We start from the raw sequence: 20,135 nt of genomic DNA, 5'->3' as shown, positions 1-20,135 counted from the left end.
GCCAAATAACCTAATAACCCAGCTGCTGTGATGTGTGTTAATCAAAGTACAAAAGAAAAAAAATAGGAAATCAATACATTGTCTAGCTTTAAGGATTCATCTTTATTTAATTTAGTATTTAGTGATTGACAACTTTATTCAATTTTTGTATATTTCTTACTTGCTGAAGAGCACAGGTAAATAATGGGTTTATGTGAAGATTGTTTTAAGTTCACTTAAATTAGAAGTTGTTATTTTTTAAAGTCTAATACATGCTCTCAATTATACTGTAATGTTGTCTGTATGGCTATAGTCAATGGTTAAATGGTAAGAAAAATAGAACAGTTTCCTAGAGACATCAGTAATAATAGTATCAGTGATACCTTCAATCATAAAAAGATGCCATTAAACAGATGTTTAAAATATGCTGTCTTTATGTTGTTTCTACATTAATTTGAAAATTGAATGTGATATTATTGCAATATAAAAGTATATTTAAAAACTTTAATGTTAGGTGGGATTAATCGCAAATCATTTCAGAAAAAAATGTGTGATTAATTACATGTTTTAATCGATTAACAGCACTAATTAAAATGGAAAACAGTTAAATTTTAACAATATTTCACAATATTACTGGTTTTGATAGGTGCCCCCTAATAGTCTACTACCAGTTAGTCGACGAGAAGAGGCTTGGTCAACCAAAATGTTATTAGTCGCTTAGTTGCAGAAAAAAAAGTCACGCAGTCCGTGATGGGTGATATGGTAATATAGTACATCGGGCAGGACATCCAAACGCTCACCTATCATTCACTGACCTCAAATATGGCTTTCTTTCTGAAATATTTAAGTAGTAGCAACTTTTTATGGCCGCTCAATCTAATGTTAACCTATTGAAGTGTCTGTGCGGAGTGTGGAAGCTGAATAGTAGTGTGCTTACTGCATGACAGATGGAGGTTGCTCTTAAAATACTCCATCATTTTTGGTCATACAGATAAACGTAATATATCTTTCAGATCAGTAAAGACTCTACGTTTATTTGTGTGCACTCAACACAAATACAACGAAACATTGCGCTTTTGTAAAATAATTAAAGCAAACAGGATGTGCCGTGGGCCGTCTCGGTTCTTTGTGAACTTGAGCGCGAAACTTCGAAACTCAGTGTATACTTGCCTTACAGACATGAAAAATATATCTATAGAGAGTGAAATGTCTACTTTTAAATGAACCAATTCAAATAGAAAACAAATATTCTCAGATTATGTACAGATTATGAAACATGCAAACAGGTACATCCACTATTGCGGAGATGTGTCGCTGACTTCATCTCTTAAGTCGAAAACAAAGAAAGCAATAGTTTGTCAATATATCATTAAAACGTTAATGCAGTCTCTTTGCTGTTTTTCCCGGACACATTCATAATTATTGTATCTGCCGGTGCGCTGTGGCAAGCTTTGAGCGCTCATTACGCTATGTTTGCAATTAAAAGCTCATTATAATGATTTATATGTTTTTTTAATCAACATGCGACTAATAGTCGACTAATGCTTAAAATGACTAGTAGTCAACCAGAAAATTCTTAAGTCGAGGGCAGCCCTACTGTTCTTGCTGTTTTATTTTTGATCAAATAAATACAGACATGGTGAGACTTCTTTAAAAAACATTTAATTGTTAAAAAATATTTTGAAATCTTTCTGACCCCAAACCTTTTAAACAGTAGTGTCTTCTGCAGCCTTACAGTATTTTTGTTATTTACTGTTAATCTTGACATTCCTTAATGAGTTTTCAATTACTTAATTGATCCAATTCATAAAACCGGCCTAAATTATATGTTTACACACTAGGCTGATCTGGTTCTTCAGTTTTTTTTTTTGGCAAAACAACATGAGGGTGAGTACATAATGATTTTTGACCAATTCCTTTAAGATTCATTACTAATTAATCCATATTACACCAAAAATCAACACACACGTGTGCATTCTCTTAGTATTAAACAAGCCTCTGCTGAAGATCATTGGCAGTGTTAACAGTGTTACCTTACGTAACATCCTAAAACTTTGTACGTGTGTCTGTGGAGGAGAACAAAAGTTCACAAAGGCCACAGATGACTGATGCTGGCTGGCAGTGTGATGAATGGTAATGTTGACTGACATTGTGACAAGGTTCTTGCGCCTAGTGGGAGAATAGTGGTTAAACATCTGGGCTAGAAGCAAGTCATAGGTTCAAATCCCTGAAGGGGTGATCCATGACCTGAGGTGCAGAACCATTGTGCCCTTCAGCAAAACTGTCTCTGTAGCAAAGCGTTTGCTAAAATAAACATCCACTGGATGAATTGTTAGGAAGTGGTTTCTGAAATTATATGTGCAAAAGAGTCGAAAATGTAGCTGCTTAGACTCTGAGCAAGACACAGCTGTTTTTGTGGGCGGAAAGGACACATTAAATCTAAATTTACTAGACAGCCAAAGCTTGTAAATGCACTGTAAAACACAGCACTCTTAGTTGAGAGTGCTTTTAGACTGCGGTTAATGAGGTATTGATTGCTTTCGGATACTGTCACTGAATTGTGTAACCAAATATTTAAGATCGAAGATCTGTCACATAGAGGTTTTACATTTACTTTTTAGATTCATGTTATGCAAATAACACTTTCCCTGAGAGACTGTTTTGCTTTCTCCAGATCTTAACCTTTGCTATAATATCACGTCTTCCTCTGGGGTGGGACGAAAGAACATTATTTTGCCATCATTATTCAAATTAGCATTGTTTTTTGTGGATGGAATGCAAATAGAAAATGCAGAAAGGTTTAAAACACAGATAGGACAGGGCAATCTCAAAGCATTTGCATTCTCTTTCTTTAGTTCATTTAGCGCAGCTGAAGGTGGCGTGATAAGCCGAATACAACCTAAAAAACTCCTTCTAGAAAGAGCGTGACATTCACACTCGGAGACCGGGGCAGATCTCAAAATAGAGATAAGATTTGCTCAGAAAGGTCAGAACAGAATGAGAATGTATTTCCAAAATGACTTAACCTTCGGTTAGAGCACAGACCTCTGCAGCTGTTCTCTCAGCGAGTGGTTTGATCAAATATTGAAAGAAGGTCCGTGTAATCATTGTGCAAATAGCAGCATATACTTGCTGTAACACCTCGACATGGGCAGATACAGAACAAATGATTGCGACCACCACCGAAAGCCAAACCGAACGCATAACAAACAAAACAAACCAGGTCGATACATAATCTTTCACGTTATTACACTCCTGTAAACGCGTAAAGTATCTCTAACTGCTCATATGCTTTACTTCCTCCCAAAAAGTCTTGATGTCAAACCATCAGCAATTCTACAATGGAGGAGGGAGAGGAGGTAAGGTTGGATAACGGTGTAGAAGAGGTTCCACTGGTTTTGTTCAACCACACTGTCTCTGTCTCTATGTATGAACAAAACAGAGGAAGCAGTTGTCCTCAACAACATAGATACTTGAATAACCCTGATGGAAATTCCCACTGCATGCTACGTTCATGTAGCACGCATGTAACATGGTGAAATGTGCTTGTGGTGATTTGCTTGAGGCGTTTCTCTTTGGCCACACCGGTGGCTGAGTCCTATAATTGTTTGTCTGTAGGAATGAAGGTTTTCGGTTTGTTGTCCTCCTGTACTTCCTGTCTCTTTATGTCCGTACATCTCCGAAAAATACACATTTATTTAGATGGATTGGAGCCAGCCGTGGTATTCATTTTGTATATGGTTTTGTGGAGTATTATTAGGAAACGTATAGTTTTGGGTAATTGGTCATTTCGGTTTTTTTTTCAGTTGTTCTTACATAGACAAGCTGTGAAGACTGTTTTTGTTTTGTTGTTTTCTAAATGATTTTTTTATGACTGCTGCACTCATTAGACTGCAAAAAACACTTTATAAATCTTTATTCTGCTCTTGCTGTCCACATAAAATATCTTAAGATCTTTAAAGGAAATAAAAACATTTAATTGAGAAGCAAAACTTAGATATTAAGCAAAAGTATATGGACACTACCAGTCAAAAGTTTTTGAACAGTAAGATTTTTAAAGTTTTTTAAAGAAGTTTCTTTATTTGATCCAAAGTACAGCAAAAACTGTAAAATTGTTCAATATTTTTAATATTTAAAATAACTATTTCTATTTCAATATATATTAAAATGTAATTTATTCCTGTGATTTCAAAGCTGATTTTTTTAGCATCATTACTCCAGTCGCATGATCCTTCAGAAATCATTCTAATATTCTGATTTGCTGCTCAAAAAACATGTATTATTATTTGTATTATGTTGAGAAGAGCTGGGTAGATTTTTTTCAGGTTTCGTTAATGAATAGAAAGATCTTTAGTAACATTATAAATGTCTTTATCATCACTTTTGAATTTAATTTTCAATTCAAAGCATCATGGCTAAATAAAAGTATTAATTTCTACAAATACAATACAAATACAAATTAAACTGACTCCAAGCTTACAGTATACAATGTTACAAGCTTTTTATTTCAGATAAATGCTGATCTTTGGATCTTTCAATTCTTCAAAGAATCCTGAAAAAATATACTAAATATCGATAATAATAAAAAAAATGTTTCTTAAACAGCAAATCAGCATATTAGAATGATTTCTGAAGGATCATGTGACACTAAAGACTGGAGATAAAATTTAGCTTTGATTACAGGAATTAATTACATAAATAATAATCAAATAACTAGTTATTTTAAATAGTAAAAATATTTCACAATATTACTCCTTTTGATGTATTTTGGATCAAACAAATAGATAATTATTATAATTAAGATAATTCTTGAATTTGTTTTTAAAATCTTACTGTTCAAAAACTTTTGACTGGTACTGTATATATATATATATATATATATATATATATATATATATATATATATATAGTGAAAGTTTAGTGGTCATGGTTAGTTAATTAAAATTGTAATGTAACATTTAGTTGAATTAAGATTCAGTTATTCACTGAACATAGACTTTGTAAAATGCATCTAAAACTACTGTACATTGGGTAATAGTATTAAAATAAAAACAAAATGATCTTTTCCAATTTTGTTTCCCAAGTAAATTTATCTTGTTTTAAAGATGTTTAGATTTTATCCTGGACAATAAATATATAAAGAGCTAAGGTTAAACAAGGTCACATGTCTATCTGCCAGCTTTTTATTTATTTATGAAAGACAATAGATAAGTCAAGAGATGCCTATGCGACAAGAGTATACAAAATGTACAAAATCATCCATATAAGCCATAATGTCTAGTGTGTATTCTCCTGTGTGGTGCATGCTTGTGGCATGGGGTGCTGAGAATGATTGTTCTGTCTGTTCTGATGTTAATTCTTTTCCTTTCAGGGCTTTGTGTGGCCAAATTACACCCATTTACATCCCAGTACTGTTTGTCCAGCATGCAGCATTATGCAGTTTGTCTCTGACTCGCTGAAAAATATCGCAGTGTCTCCTTTGTCCTGTTTGAAGCATTTGTGTCCCTCAGGATGATGAAAAACCCCTTTAGCTATGTTGTCTTGGTGTTTTCTCGAGCACAACTAGTTCAAGCATTGCATGGCTTTTACTGAGGCTTCAATGTGTTTGTAAAGAGAGGTGTTCTCTTTTTTCCAGCAAAGATGTCACGGAAATTAAGCTTGCCTACTGAGCTAAAGCCAGACTTGGGTAAGCCTTGAATTTGTGTTCATGCTACACAGCTTTTGAATGTGGAGTCCATCAGCACATTATCAGAAACTGGAGGGTCCACATGCTCACTCGCTTTGAACTCACTTATCTCATGTCAGTTAGCCAAAGACTAAGATGGCGTCAGAATGATACACGAGTTATAAAATATAGTTTAGGAGAAAAGGTCCATCTGAAGTTGACTTTGTTGTTATGTATTGATTCTTGGGTCTGACATACATTTGATGACTGTGTTGGTTTATCAAAAGGCTTGTGAGTGTTTCCATACTGCAAATGGGACACATGAGCATGGCCTAAACCACTGTGTTACTTTCATGTAGTCAGGGTCCTCTGTCAGTGTTCCTAACTCTTATCCCGAATAACACGAGTCAGCATTTGCCAGTTCAGCATTTGCTGGTGTTTAATTTAGTATTAGTTTCAGTTCTGTCATCAGTTTCCAGCAGGAGTGTTTTTAAGGGAATTCCCTCAAGGAGTACTTTCTGGAAATCAAATGTGTAGGGTGATGTGAAGATCATTTTTCCCTTACATATCATTGCCATACATATACGTCTACAGGATATCGGATAATTTTTTGAATAGGAATCGGGAGGGTTTAAAGAGATAGTTCACCTAAAAATGAAAATTCTGTCATTAATTACTCACCCTCATGTTGTTCCAAACCTTTAAGACCTTTGTTCATTTTCAGAACACACATTAAGATCCAGAAAGGTACCAAGAACATCTACAAAATTGTGACACCAGTGTGCACAAAAAAACAAAACAAAAATAACAACTTTATTCAACAATTCTTATCAAAGTCAAGTATTCAGCAATTATAGTTGAACCACTGATGTCACATGGACTGTTTCACTGATGTCCTTACTACCTTTCTGGGTCTTGAATGTGTCAGTTGTGCTGCTGTCTATTCAGGGTCAGAAAGCGCTCAGATTTAATCAAAAATATCTTAATTTGTGTTCCGACGATGAACGGTCTTATGGGTTTGGAACGACATGAGGGTGAGTAATTAATGACAGAATTTTAATTTTGGGTGAACTATCCCTTTAAATGTACACTGTTGTTCAAACTTTTGGGATCAGTGTTTTTCCCCTTTTCTTTTCATCAAGGATGGATTTAATTCAAATCAAAATGACATTTATAATGATAGTTTCCAAAAAAATATTAAGCAGCACATTTCTGCATGCATTTCTACTTTGATAATTTTAAGAAATACAACCATAATCGTCAATTATTGGGGTTCAAGCACAAATGGCTTGTGTAGATGATACAATTTTACAATGACCATGTCTCTTTTCAAATATAGAAGTGTTATTATTAATATATATTATATTAAAAAAGACAAATAAAATAGTCTTCTTCGCTTCAGTTGGACAGCAATATATTGCTGGCAACTCACTGAAGACTGGCATAGTTACTACTGAAAATTCAGCTTTTCCATCACATAAATAATTAAAAATTTTAAATATATAATTTTAGAATATATCAAATATATTTTATTAAAATAAAAAAAATGATATTTTCAGCTGTAGCAGTATTTCAGTAGTATTTTCGATAAAATAAGTGGAGCCTTGTTGAGCTTAAGACATTTTTTCCTGAAAAGATTAGAAAATCTTTGAATGGTAATGTGGGTCTTAAAGGGATAGTTCACCCAAAAAATGAAAAGTCTGTCATTAATTAATAACCCACATGTCATTCCAAACCTGTTAGACCTTTGTTCATCTTCTGAACAAAAATGAAGATATTTTTGATGAAATCCGAGAGCTTTCTGACCCTGCATAGACAACAATGCAAATGAAATGTTCCCAGTGAATAATGTTCTTTTGAATAAAGTTATTTTTGTTTTCTTTGTACAAAAATGTATTCTTTTAACTTCGTAAAATTACGGTTGAATGTCACATGGACTGTTACCGATGTTTCTGGGCCTGAAAACATTTCAGTTGCGTTGCTGTCTATGCAGCGTCAGAAAGCTTTTGGATTTCATCACAAACATCTTAATTTGTGTTCTAAAGGCGAACGAAGGTCTTACTGGTTTGGAACGACATGAGCGTGAGCAATTAATGATATAATTTTTCTTTTTACGTAAACTATCCCTTTAAATGGCGTAGATATAATGTTTTATTAATGGAAACCACATTACTTTTTCTGTCACATTTTTCCATTACTTGTATTTATTTATTCATTTATTTATTTGTTTGTTTGTTTATAATTTCCAGACTGAACACATCTTGGATAGGATGACCAGATGGATACTTTTTCCCATTTTCAAACCCGTTTAACATGTCCAGATTTATTTTAGAAGATGTTTTAGCAGGGCCAATTTTCAAATAAATGAGGTCGGGTAAAAGGGTCTAAAATATGTAAGTGTTCCAGGAAAATAGGGCATCTGGTCATCCCAATCTTGGGAATGCCATTTGTCTCCATCACACTGGAGAGAGCCTCATTTCTCACATCAAAGGTCATTTTCTTGCCACTGAAGGATATTGTATGTTTTAAAGTGTGCACAAACCACAATCACAAGGAGAACACATTTATTTAGATCTTATATCTGCTCAAGGCCAAGGGGCTGTTTAGTTATGCAGATATGGAAAAAATCTTAATGTTTATCTCTGATTGTCATTTTGGAGTGGGGGCTTTACCTTTTTCTGTTTTTCTCTCTACTGTCCTACTCTCTGTATGTCCCCCGCGGGGTTCCATACCCCTAGACAACAGGGACAACTCTTTCAGCCGCTCACGGAGCTCCAGTGTGACCAGTATCGACAAGGAAGCGCGAGAGGCCATCACATCTTTCTATTTCTGTGAGACGTACAACCGCAAAGCAGATGGCGGACTTACACCTAGTCTGTGGGTTGGCACGTCCTTGGGTACAATCTTGGCAATCTCCCTCAACATGCCCCCTGCTGGAGAGCAGAGGCTTCTGCAGCCGGTCATTGTCTCCCCTTGTGGTAAGTCAGCACATTAGCAGTTTAAAGGAGTAGTAGTGAAATTTGGGCCTCAGCCCATCCAAGATGTAGATGAGTTTGCTCTAGGTTTGGAGAAATTTAGCACTTGCACACCAATGGATCCTCTGCAGTAAATGGGTGCCATCAGAATGAGAGTTCAAACAGCTGATTTAAAAACATCACAATAATCCACAAGTAATCCACATGACTCCAGTCCATCAGTTGACATCTTGTAAAGCAAAAAACTGTGTGTTTGTGATAAATCCAACAATAAACCGTCACTTCTGGCCAAAATACAAGTCTATAATCCAAAATAATAATGCTTCCTCCAGTTAAAGGTCCATCCCCTGTTGTCTTCTTTCATTTTATAAACATATTTGTGTTTTTTTTCTGAATAGTGCTTGATCTGTGCGTATTTCTCTCCTGATTCAGATGACCTTTTTTTTCTGGAGGAAGCATTAATATGGTTTATGGACTTTATGGACTTATGTTTTAACCAGAAGCAAAATTTTAAAGTGACTGCACTTTAATTATAGATTAGTATCTTAGAAACACGCAGCTTTTCACTTCACAAGACGTTATTTATTGGACTGAAGTAATGTGGTTAACATGTAGATTACTTGATGTTTTTACCTGTTTGAACTCTTATTCTGACGGCACCCATTCAATGCAGATGATCCACTGGGATCCCTGTAATGGTGAATTTCTCCAAATGTGACCCTGGACCACAAAATCAGTCTTAAGTAGCACAGGTATCTTTGTAGCAATACATAGTACTAGGGGTTAAAAGTATCAATTTTTCTTATTTTATTCCAAAAATCATTAGGATATTAAGTAAAGATTATGTTCCATAAAGATATTAATGTAAATTTCCTACCGTAAATATATCCAAACTTAATTTTTCATTAGTAATATGCATTGCTAAGAACTTCATTTGGACAACTATAAAGGCAGTTTTCTCAATATTTCGATTTTTTTGCACTCTCAGATTCCAAATTTTTTCAAATAGTTGTGTTATTGTCCTATTCTAACAAACCATACATCACAAAAAGCTTTTGTTATTCAGCTTTCAGTTGATGTGTAAATCTCAAATAAAAAAAAAAGACTCTTATGACTGGTTTTGTGGTCCAGGGTCACAAATCTGTTCTGATGAAGAAACAAAGTCCTTTAAGCAAATTTTGATTTTTGGGTCAACTATTTGTTTAATTTGATCAAGGTTGATTTGTTTAACTCTGACATCTTGACTCTCTCTGTCCAGGTACTCTTGTCAGGTTGAAGGGTAGCATCCTTCGGATGGCTTTCTTAGATTCTACAGGGTCTTTCCTCCCTTCTGCTTTTGAGCCATGGTACGAACCCAATGCCCCGACCAACGGAGAGGAGCGGGACAAGGTCCGTAAGAGACGGCCGGTGTCTGTCTCTCCATCCACATCCCAGGAACTGACAGAAAACCAATATGCTGTGGTGTGCTCTGAGAAACAGGCCAAAGTCATATCCCTGCCCTCTCAGACCTGCGTATTTAAACACAACATCACTGAAACATCTTTTGTGCTGCGGGCAGATGTGGTACAGATAAACACTGGCATTTGTGTGGCCTGCTTCTGTGCCAATGGACACATCATGACCCTCAGGTGAGAGAAGATGCCCTTCAACGTAAGCCAGATGGGGTTGATTTTAATGCATTCATTTGGGACTGAGTGTTGGGACTGTGTAAAAACAGAGATATTCAATTTCTAATAATATTATGTTTGTATATTTATTTTTACAATATTAGATAAGTCACATGTTTAAACTTTTTCATTTATTTAAAAAAAATATTATGCATACACTACCCCAACAGTTTGGGTTTGGTACTATTTTTAATGTTTCTGTAAGATGTCACTTAATGCTCAACCAGGCTGCATTTACAGTTGAAGTCAAAAGTTTACATACACCTTGCAGATTCTGCAAAATGTTAATTATTTTATTTTTTTAATTTTAAAATAAGAGGGATCATACAAAATTCATGTTATTTTTTTTATTTAGTACTGACCTGAATAAGATATTTCACATAAAAGGCATTTACATATAGTCCACAGGAGAAAATAATTGCTGAATTTATAAAAATTAACCTGATTCTTAATACTGTTGTCTTTTTTTGTTTAGTGATAGTTGTTCACAAGTCCCTTGTTTGTCCTGAACAATTAAACTGCCCGCTGTTCTTCAGAAAAATCTTTCAGATCCCACAAATTCTTTGTTTTTTCAGCAATTTTGTGTATTTGATCCCTTTCCAACAATGACTGTATAATTTTGAGATCCATTTTTTACACTGAGGACAACTGAGGGACTCATATGCAACTATTACAGAAAGTTCAAACGCTCACTGATGCTCCAGAAGGAAACACAATGCGCTAAGAGGCAGGGGTGAAAACTTTTGGAATTTGAAGATCAGGGTAAATGTAACTTATTTTGTCCTCTAGGAAACATCTATCAGAAGTAGGCAAAATAAGAAAAATGCACACATCTACATTCTGTTCAAAAGTTTTCACCCCCCAGCTCTTAATCCATTGTTTCCTTCTGATGCACCTGTGAGTGTTTGAACCTTCTGTAATAGCTGCATATGAGTCCCTCAGTTGTCCTTAGTGTGAAAAGATGAATCTCAAAATCATACAGTCATTCTTGAAAAGGATTCAAATACACAAAAATGCTGAAAAAGCAAAGAATTTGTGGAACCTGAAGAACAGCAGGCAGTTTAACTGTTCAGGACAAACAAGGGAATCATGAACAACTACGACTAAACAAAAAACAGTTGTGGATCATTCAGTCAGCCTTTAAAGCTTTGTTTATCCGCACACTGCCTAGTGATTGTTTCAGCGATGTGAGGAATTGTTTGTAGCCTGATATGATATACTGTAACACATGCAGTAAATTTGGAAATAAGCCTATTTTTAGTATACAATATTGTTGTCTTGCTCCACTGTTCAGAAAAGTCAGAGCCAGGGGGCCTGTTGCTATTGCAACACAGATCTAATCACTGAATTGCTCTCTGTATCGCTTTGGCTTATAAATCTTTAGAGGACAGAAAGGCAGACAAACATCTGTGTGTGTTTGTTAGTAGGAAGGTCAAAGTTAACCATCAAACATGAAGACCTTGGGAGTATTGTTGCAGATAACATCGACAAATATCCTTAATGTTTGTTTCCTGTAATTTAACGGCACATTTTGAAGGACAAAATAAGTGCTGCCACAGTCTCAGCATTGCAGCTCTTGAATAATAGAGGAGGTGAGAAATCCCAGAGCTGAAAAAATGTCTCTCTGTGTCATGCTGCTTCAGTCTGCCAGGGCTGAGACCACTGCTGGATGTAAATTACCTACCCCTGACAGATATGCGGATAGCCAGAACGTTCTGCTTCACCAATCTCGGACAGGCCTTGTATCTGACTTCCCCTACTGAGATCCAAAGGATCACCTATAGCCAGGAGGTCTGTGAGAACTTACAGGTGAGCAAAACTGCTTTATAAACTAAACTTTTTCTGCACACTATTTACGACTATGTTGAAGATGATGATGATGATTTAACTGTGTAACAGGAGATGCTAGGTGAGCTGTTTACTCCAGTGGAGACGCCTGAAGCTCCTAACAGAGGATTCTTTAAGGGTCTGTTTGGAGGAGGAGCACAGTCCCTAGACAGAGAAGAGCTCTGTGAGTTCTTTTTCATTATCTGCTCTTTGCCCTCAGGTGCTTAAAGTATCACAGCAAGAATGGTACAGTAGGAATGTAGACCATTTAGGTGTTAGGAGACTGGAGGTAGTCACCACACTTTTTACTTCAGTAAATGTGGCCATGTACCACAAAACCAGTCATAACGGGGTAATTTAAAAAAGAAATTCTGAAAATGTTCTGAATAAATAAAATTTCCATGATATATGGTTTGTTAGGATAGGACAATATTTGGCAACTATTTGAAAATCTGGAATCTGAGGGTGCCAAAAATCTAAATAATGTGAAAATCACCTTTAAAACTGTCCAAATTAAGTTCTTAGCAATGCATATGTGATTTTCTCAGTATTTGGATTTTTTTGCACCCTCAGATTCCAGTTTTAAATAGTTGTATACTGGCCAAATATTGTCCTATCCTAACAAACCATACAACAATCAAAAGCTTATTTATTCAGATTTTAGAGGATGTATAAAAACGCAATTTCAAAAATTTAGAATTTTTTTGAAGTTTTGTGGTCCAGAGTCACATATTACTAATCAAAAATAAAGTTTTTTATATTTACGGTAGGAAATTGACAAAATATTCTTATGGAACATGATCTTTACTTAATATCCTAATAATTTTTGGCATTAAAAAAATCTATCATTTTGACCCATACAATGTATTGTTGGCTATTGCTACAAATATACCCATGCTACTTAAGGCTGGTTTTGTGGTCCAGGGTCACTAATATATTTTTCAGGGTAGGTTCATTTTTGTAAGTCAAATTCTCAATAGGCACAAATAATAGCCCAGTTACAAGGAATACTGGCATTAATATATACTGTATAAATTACTTCATTACATTGTTTAGATTTGTTATTTTATTTAGTTTTTTTTTTAATTAGATGTTTCATTAATTGTTTGTTTCATAATAGAAGATATAATTTTTTATATTTTAACTAGTGGGTGCAGGACACTATAGTTATATATTTAAGTAACTATAGCAAAGGATAGCAAAATAAAGTAAACTGTGAAATATTATACCCAAACATTCTTCATACAGTGAAATAGTAAAACCAGAAAATAGATACAAATTTGGGACTAACAATTTGATTTGACACTTAGACCTGAGCATGTTTTGTTACATACCTTTCTATCAAAGTTATCTGACATTATCAAGATGAATTTGTTCTGACACAGTTTAAGTCTTAAGTTCTTGTAATTTTTTAATACCATTTTCTTAAAGTTACTTTTATTCAACCAGCAAGTTGACCGGACCAAGACCGGAAATGACACAGGCTTCTCCCAAAAGATAGTAAGATGATGTACAAGAGGCATCATTGTGGAAAAAAATATTTCTCAGCTTTTATTTACATTTGAACAAAAAGTGGCATGTCCAAAATTATTCGTACCCTTTGCAAACTATCACAGTCTATGGGAAAATCCAAAGTTCTATACCATTCCAAATAGTCCAAGCTGTTCTAAAGCATCCTAATTACCCTGATTCATTGGGAACAGCTGTTTTAATTAACTCAACAGGTGAAAAACAGAAGCTCTCTGCTGTTGGTTTGTGGACAGTCATGGCTAAGACAAAGGAGCTCACTGAGGACCTGCAGCTGCGTATTGTGGCTGCTCACAAGTCAGGAAAGGGCTATAAGACCATATCTAAATGTTTTGAAGTTCCAGTGGTTACAGTGCAAAGTATTATTAAAAAATACAAGACGTTCTGCACTGTGAAAAATCTCAAGAGGACGTGGTCGGAAGCCAAAAGTGACACCTGTGCTGGCCAGGAGGATAGTGAGAGAGGAAACAATACAAGGATCACCACCAAGGCCATCCTGATGAATCTGGGCTCTGCTGGTGGCAACATCTCAAGGTAGACAGTCCAACGGACACTGCACACCGCTGTTTTATGGTCAGATGAAAGAAAAATTGAATTGTTTGGCCACAATGATGTAGCCTTCATTTGGCGTAAAAAAGGAGAACCCTAAGAACACCATCCCCACTCTCAAACATGGTGGTGGGAACCTAATGTTTTGGGGGTGTTTTTCAGGCGGTGAACCAGGGAACCTAATCACAGTAAACGGCACCATAAAAAAGGAGCAATACATCAAAATTCTCAACAACAACATCAGGCAGTCTGCAGAGAAACTTGGCCTTGGGCACCAGTGGACATTTCAGCATGACAACGACCCAAAACACACAGCAAAAGTGGTGAAGAAATGGTTAGCAGACAAAAACATTAACGTTTTGCAGTGGCCCAGCCAGAGTCCTGACTTAAATTGAATTGAGAATCTGTGGAGGGAGCTAAAGATCAGGGTGATGGCAGGGAGACCCTCCAACCTGAAAGAGTTGGAGCTCATCGCTAAAGATGAATGGGCAAAAATACCAGTGGAGACATGCAAAAAGCTGGTCAGCAATTATAGGAAGCATTTGATTGCTGTAATAGCCAATAAAGGATTTTCTATTGATTATTGAGAAGGGTATGAATAATTTTGGACATGCCACTTTTTGTTCAAATGTAAATAAAACATGAGTAATAACTTTTTTCCACAATGATGCCTGTACATCATCTTATTATCTTCTGGGAGACATCTGTGTCATTTCTAATCAAAAAAACAAAACAAAAAACTTGCTGGTTGAAAAAAAGTAACTTTAAGTCAGAATTTGCCAAGGGTATGAATAATTTTGGGCTTGACTGTGTATATATATATATATATATATATATATATATATATATATATATATTACATTAAGTTATAAATAATTATTTTTGTATAATAAATAATGCAAAAATAACACTGATGACAACTGTGACATCTAGCCTAGGTGCTTCCTGTGCCTTTTTGCAATCTTAACGAGTTGTGTTCTCAAAAAGTGGCATCTTTGCTATGCTGTCTAACAGAAAGCTCATTTGTGTTCTGTTATGCTGTCACCTCATTTGCAGCATTATTTCCTCCTCTTCTTTTCACACTCTACTTGTGTATTTGTGTTTCAGTCGGTGAAACAGGAGCTGGAAAAGCACCACGCAGTCTCGCTCAACACATTCCAGGTCCTGGGGGTATAGAAGGCATGAAGGGGGCAGCGTCAGGCATCGTGGGTGATCTAGCCCGAGCTCGGATAGCGTTGGATGAAAGAGGGCAAAAACTGGGCGAGGTGGAAGAGCGGACGGCAGCCATGATGGCCAGCGCTGACTTTTTCTCCAAACACGCTCATGAGGTACAGCGTTACCAACCATTGACGCCAATAACAGATGAATCACTTCTTAAAAATAGCTAAATGTTTTTTTTGTATTACGTAAGTTCATTTATGTGCATTATAATCATCTTTTTACTGTCTTTGCTCGCTGTTTCAGATGATGCTAAAATGTAAGGATAAAAAATGGTACCAGTTCTGATCTCCGCAAAACAGCAGAGCCCAAAGGGACTCAGGAGTTCTCCTACACAGCCTTGTTCATCCGTAATCCTTCTCCCACTCCCGTCTTTATCTCTCCTCTGCTGGACCAGTGGGATCCCTCGCTCTTTCCTAGCACAATATTAAATACAGTCTGCTTACAGAACTGCGCCACTGACTGAGAGCGGCCCCAATCTGAGGAATACCATACCATGATGGCGTCCACTCTTCGGTTTTTGTTCGTTTGTTTAATATCGCCAATCCTCTCTCATGGCGGCTGGGCTTTGCACGCCCTGAAATTCCATTTCTTCTCTCAGTCTTTGAATTGTTTTCGTGCTGTTGTTTTTTGCAATCATGTCCTGCCTCCCACATCGGAGAGCAGCAAGTAGTCAAAAAAAGACAGACTAAACAAAAAATACAATAACTAAACAAACATCACAAAAATCTAAAAAAAAAAAAAAAAAAAAAAAAAAAAGAGTATATATACATAATTCTATATAAATCTTCATTGAAGTCTGTAAAAATGCCATATTCGCTATTGACTGTCACAAAGAAAACTGAAATACGAAGACACCAGGTGAAGCACGGCAAGAGCTCCGTTCACAGGAAATGATGTCATAACGTGGCGGCAGAAGAAAAGAGAACATCTCCCTTCTACAAAAATTTCCCGTTTGGTTTAATTACCATTTGAATATTTATTTATTTATTTATTTATTTTTATTTATTTATTTATTTACTTAGTGAAAAAACTAGAAATAATTTGTAAAATCAACTGTAAATGTCTAATTAAATATAAAATGCTTTTTGGGTGATATTTTTACAGAATTATTGTGAATATCACTACAATAATGCTTTACGTTAAAGTACCATCTAGAGGGTTTACAACAAGATGACATAAAATGACAGATATATGTGGTAAATGAATGAATTATGGAATAACGATTTATACTGTGAGTGATTTAATGATGGTATTTTCATGTGATACAAAATACAGATGTTTAAACTTTCTATGAGACTCCGCACAGAAAATATCTGAGGGACTGAGTTGTGAAAGTAAGCAGGCAAATTTTAAAGGGATAGTTCACCCAAAAATGACATTTTTATGTTTATCTGCTTACCCCCAGGGCATCCAGGATGTAGGTGACTTTGTTTCTTCAGTAGAACAAAAACAAAGATTTTTAACTCAAACCATTGCAGTCTATTAGCCATATAATGCAGTGTTGCCAAGTCCACGGTTTTCCCGCGGAATTGGGCTACTTTAAAACTGTTTCGCGGGTGGTTTTTCGTGTCCGCGGGTTGAAATGACTCCAATAACTTTATATTTATCCCCTGGAATGTGAACAGTACCAGGGGAACCCCTCTACAAAACGTGTATTTTACCCCCCGGAACGCAATTTTTAATGGGGGACCCCCTCAGAATGCCATTGGACTTGTTTTGGGCTAGTTTTGAGTGGCAGTTGGGCAGGTTTTGTTGTGAAAACCTGGCAACCCTGATATAACGGCAGTCAATTGGATCCACAGCTTTGAGAGTCAAAAAGAAAAAACATACACAGTATGACAGTATGAGAGTTGGACATTGCTGGTGGATCAGAGGTAAATAATGACATAAATACTGTTCAGTTTCTTGCACAGACTGATTGATTTGTGTGTTAAGACGTCAATGTATCGTCACAAGCCGCAGAATTGAATTTGGTTTTGTCTGTGTATGTTTTTTTTTTTTTAACTCTCAAAGCTGTGGATCCCATTAACTGCCATTATATGACTGACAAACTGCAATGGTTTGAGTTCACAATCTTTGTTTGTGTTCTACTGAAGAAACAAAGTCACCTACATCTTGGATGCCCCTGGGGTAGGCAAATAAACATCACATTTTCATTTTTGGGCAAACTATCTCTTTAAGGTTTAAAGTTATCCATGTTTTGTTAGGTAGACAGCCATATAACTTAGACCTCAACAGCTAGAACATTTGTTGTGACTGAAAATTTCATCACAGTCTCTTCGGCGTTGACTCTGGGATTTGATTTTGTCTATTAGACCGGCTTTCTCATTCCTGTAACTGCATAGATTAATAGCTGTAGACGCTTTAGTTGAACATGTAGAGGTTGTACTTTAGTAAATATTTCGGTCCTCATTTCATTTGTTAAATAAAAAGCACTTACTGTACTGTTGGAAACGGCTTTTTTCATGCTTGGAAATTTGGACCGGTTTTCCAGCTCTAATCTTGTGGCGTGAAATAGGGCGGAACGCTTTCACTGGCTTGGAAACAGTATTCATTGTAGTTCTGAATGTCAGGATAACATGTTTCTATCTGGTTTCACACTGGTGCTTCATGTGAATGCAGTGGCACAGAACGTACTTCAAAATCATCCTCATGTGTGAAAACACCAACGAGTGTTTGCTGTACATTCAAAACCAGAAAACTAGACTTTAGTAATACAAAAAAATAAAACGTATGGCAAATGTCTTTAATGTCCCATTTCTCCCTTGAAACCACATTTTTAGTGCCATTATATTTATTTGTGGTTTGCAAGAAATGCTGCTATATATGTTGCATCGATCACGTGACCCATTGCCGTTCCAGATACTGATTCTCACTCGCCTCTCTGCCCAAAGTTTTTTGCCATTCTGTGAAGGAAGAAGTAGTTCGACAATCTGGGAGCATAAATTGCGAGCGGTCCTGGCCATACTGACCCTAAAACAGTTGCCATATCTTTTCAAACGCCAAAGATTTTCTTTCATTGAGTTCTGTATTCCATTGAGTGTGTTCGACAGCTGTTTGTGTCTGAGGTACCACTGCATATTCCACCAGTAACAGTGTTAAGGACTTTTCTGATGTTTCTGGCTGTGTGCTAGTCGTGTGTTTCGTATGCCGTACTTCAAACAAAGAAAAACGGGGGGGAAAAAAGAAGAATTACAAAACAAAACGAAGCCAATCTCTCTCAGACTCTAAATGTTTCTCTGTGTTGGACTCTATATTCTCTGTAGATGTGTTTTCATGCCATGGTGTTATAGTGTTTCTGAAGACCGGGTTTGTTTTTGAATATCTCGCTCGTATGTCATCTCTCCTGATTAACTAACTGAATTATATTTGTACGATGTGTATTTTTCTCCGCAGTACTGTATTTCCCTGAATAGATATCCTTGTCATATTTTTAACCATCGATTATTAAAAGATTATTTTTATATATGCTTTGAGGAGGACGTATTTTGAGCTCATTGCGCTCTGTTACTTGTCTTCATATCTTTGTTTTCTGTTGTGTGGTCTTTGTTCATGCCTTGTCATTGACACAACAGGGTGATTTTTGAATTAAACATGAGTGAGTGAGCATTTCCTTGAAATTCATTAAAAAAAATGCCATACATATGATTATGTGTGCTGCACATAATGCATTTTAGGCCCCAAACATGGTTGGCATTTACATTTCAAAGCCAAAAATTATTTTCCAAGATGATTCCAGGAAATATTTGATGTCCTAGGTTGCTATTTTGTCATTGTCAATCGATAAAAGTATCCAATCAGCCGTGTTGAACTGTAATGCTGTAAATGTCAGTAATAAGTGTTCTAACTCCAGCAGAATTTATTGATCGCACCTTCGGTTCATTCATGTCTGTTTCAGAGAGGTTTTCAGACTCACTCTTGATGTGAACCTGGTTGTTTGCCCTTTGTAATCTTTCATGACTAAGGAGATAAAAAGGTTCTTGGTTGCTTTTTTGGCTTTGATTTTGTTTATTCATTTTGTAATGTTTCATGTTGACTTTAAGTGAGTTGTTTGTCTCAGACAGAACATTCTTACCTGAAATATTACACTTTTAACATGCAGAAGAGCCTCATTCATTTTCTGTCCTGAATATAACGGTTATCAGTGGGTTGCAGTATTTTCTCATTGTAGCCAATTTCTTGTACAGTTTTATGCAAATTTCACATGGATGTTTATGACTATCTGCTGCCACAAACAATTTAGAATTTCTGTAGATAGAAATTACTGTGCAATGGAAAATAAAACGATTTAAAAATCTTTCCTGTGTTGTTTTGCTGGCTATATATGATCTGTACTCATTTGCCAATGTGTTCGCTGTGATTGGTTGGATGTTGCAGCCTGACCACGCCCACTACAACGATATCAGGCAGTCGACATGATTGTCAGAATTAGGCTACATATTTTTTCTATAATGTTTTTTTTTTCCTTCTTTTTGACGTAATGTTCTTACTAATTAAATTATTAATGACTGTTACATTCTACTGATCTTTAAAGGGGAAACAAATAAGGAAACTTATTTGTCCCACTTCTGCTGAACTCACCCTTGTTGATCATGGAGGTGTTTGGTCAAAAGCAGTGTGAAGATATGAATAGGATGTTGTTATACTAAAAAAGACCACAAGGAGGGGTAGTAAGACAAGGAAAAATGTTGATCAAACTGCACTGAGACACGACTCTGGTTCAAA

At 36.0% G+C, this 20,135-nt stretch overlaps 1 protein-coding gene across 1 annotated transcript in view; it reads left to right on the top strand.

The window, feature by feature from the left end:
• Positions 1–19,710, top strand: part of stxbp5a (syntaxin binding protein 5a (tomosyn)) — a 136,689-nt gene extending 116,979 nt beyond the window's left edge. Inside the window, exons 20-27 of the mRNA XM_073853202.1 lie at positions 3,291–3,338; positions 5,615–5,664; positions 8,340–8,622; positions 9,878–10,247; positions 11,930–12,095; positions 12,186–12,297; positions 15,297–15,517; positions 15,654–19,710. Of these exons, the coding sequence (XP_073709303.1) occupies positions 3,291–3,338; positions 5,615–5,664; positions 8,340–8,622; positions 9,878–10,247; positions 11,930–12,095; positions 12,186–12,297; positions 15,297–15,517; positions 15,654–15,695 (1,292 nt within the window). The 3' untranslated portion in view covers positions 15,696–19,710. The remainder of the gene's footprint in view (positions 1–3,290; positions 3,339–5,614; positions 5,665–8,339; positions 8,623–9,877; positions 10,248–11,929; positions 12,096–12,185; positions 12,298–15,296; positions 15,518–15,653) is intronic.
• The last annotated feature ends 425 nt before the right edge of the window (positions 19,711–20,135 follow it).

Source organism: Garra rufa, chromosome 13 (genome assembly GCF_049309525.1).
Source record: "Garra rufa chromosome 13, GarRuf1.0, whole genome shotgun sequence".
NCBI classification, from domain to species: domain Eukaryota; kingdom Metazoa; phylum Chordata; class Actinopteri; order Cypriniformes; family Cyprinidae; genus Garra; species Garra rufa.
Note: the sequence above shows the minus strand (reverse complement) of the source record. Positions and strands in the feature narration are given on the sequence as shown.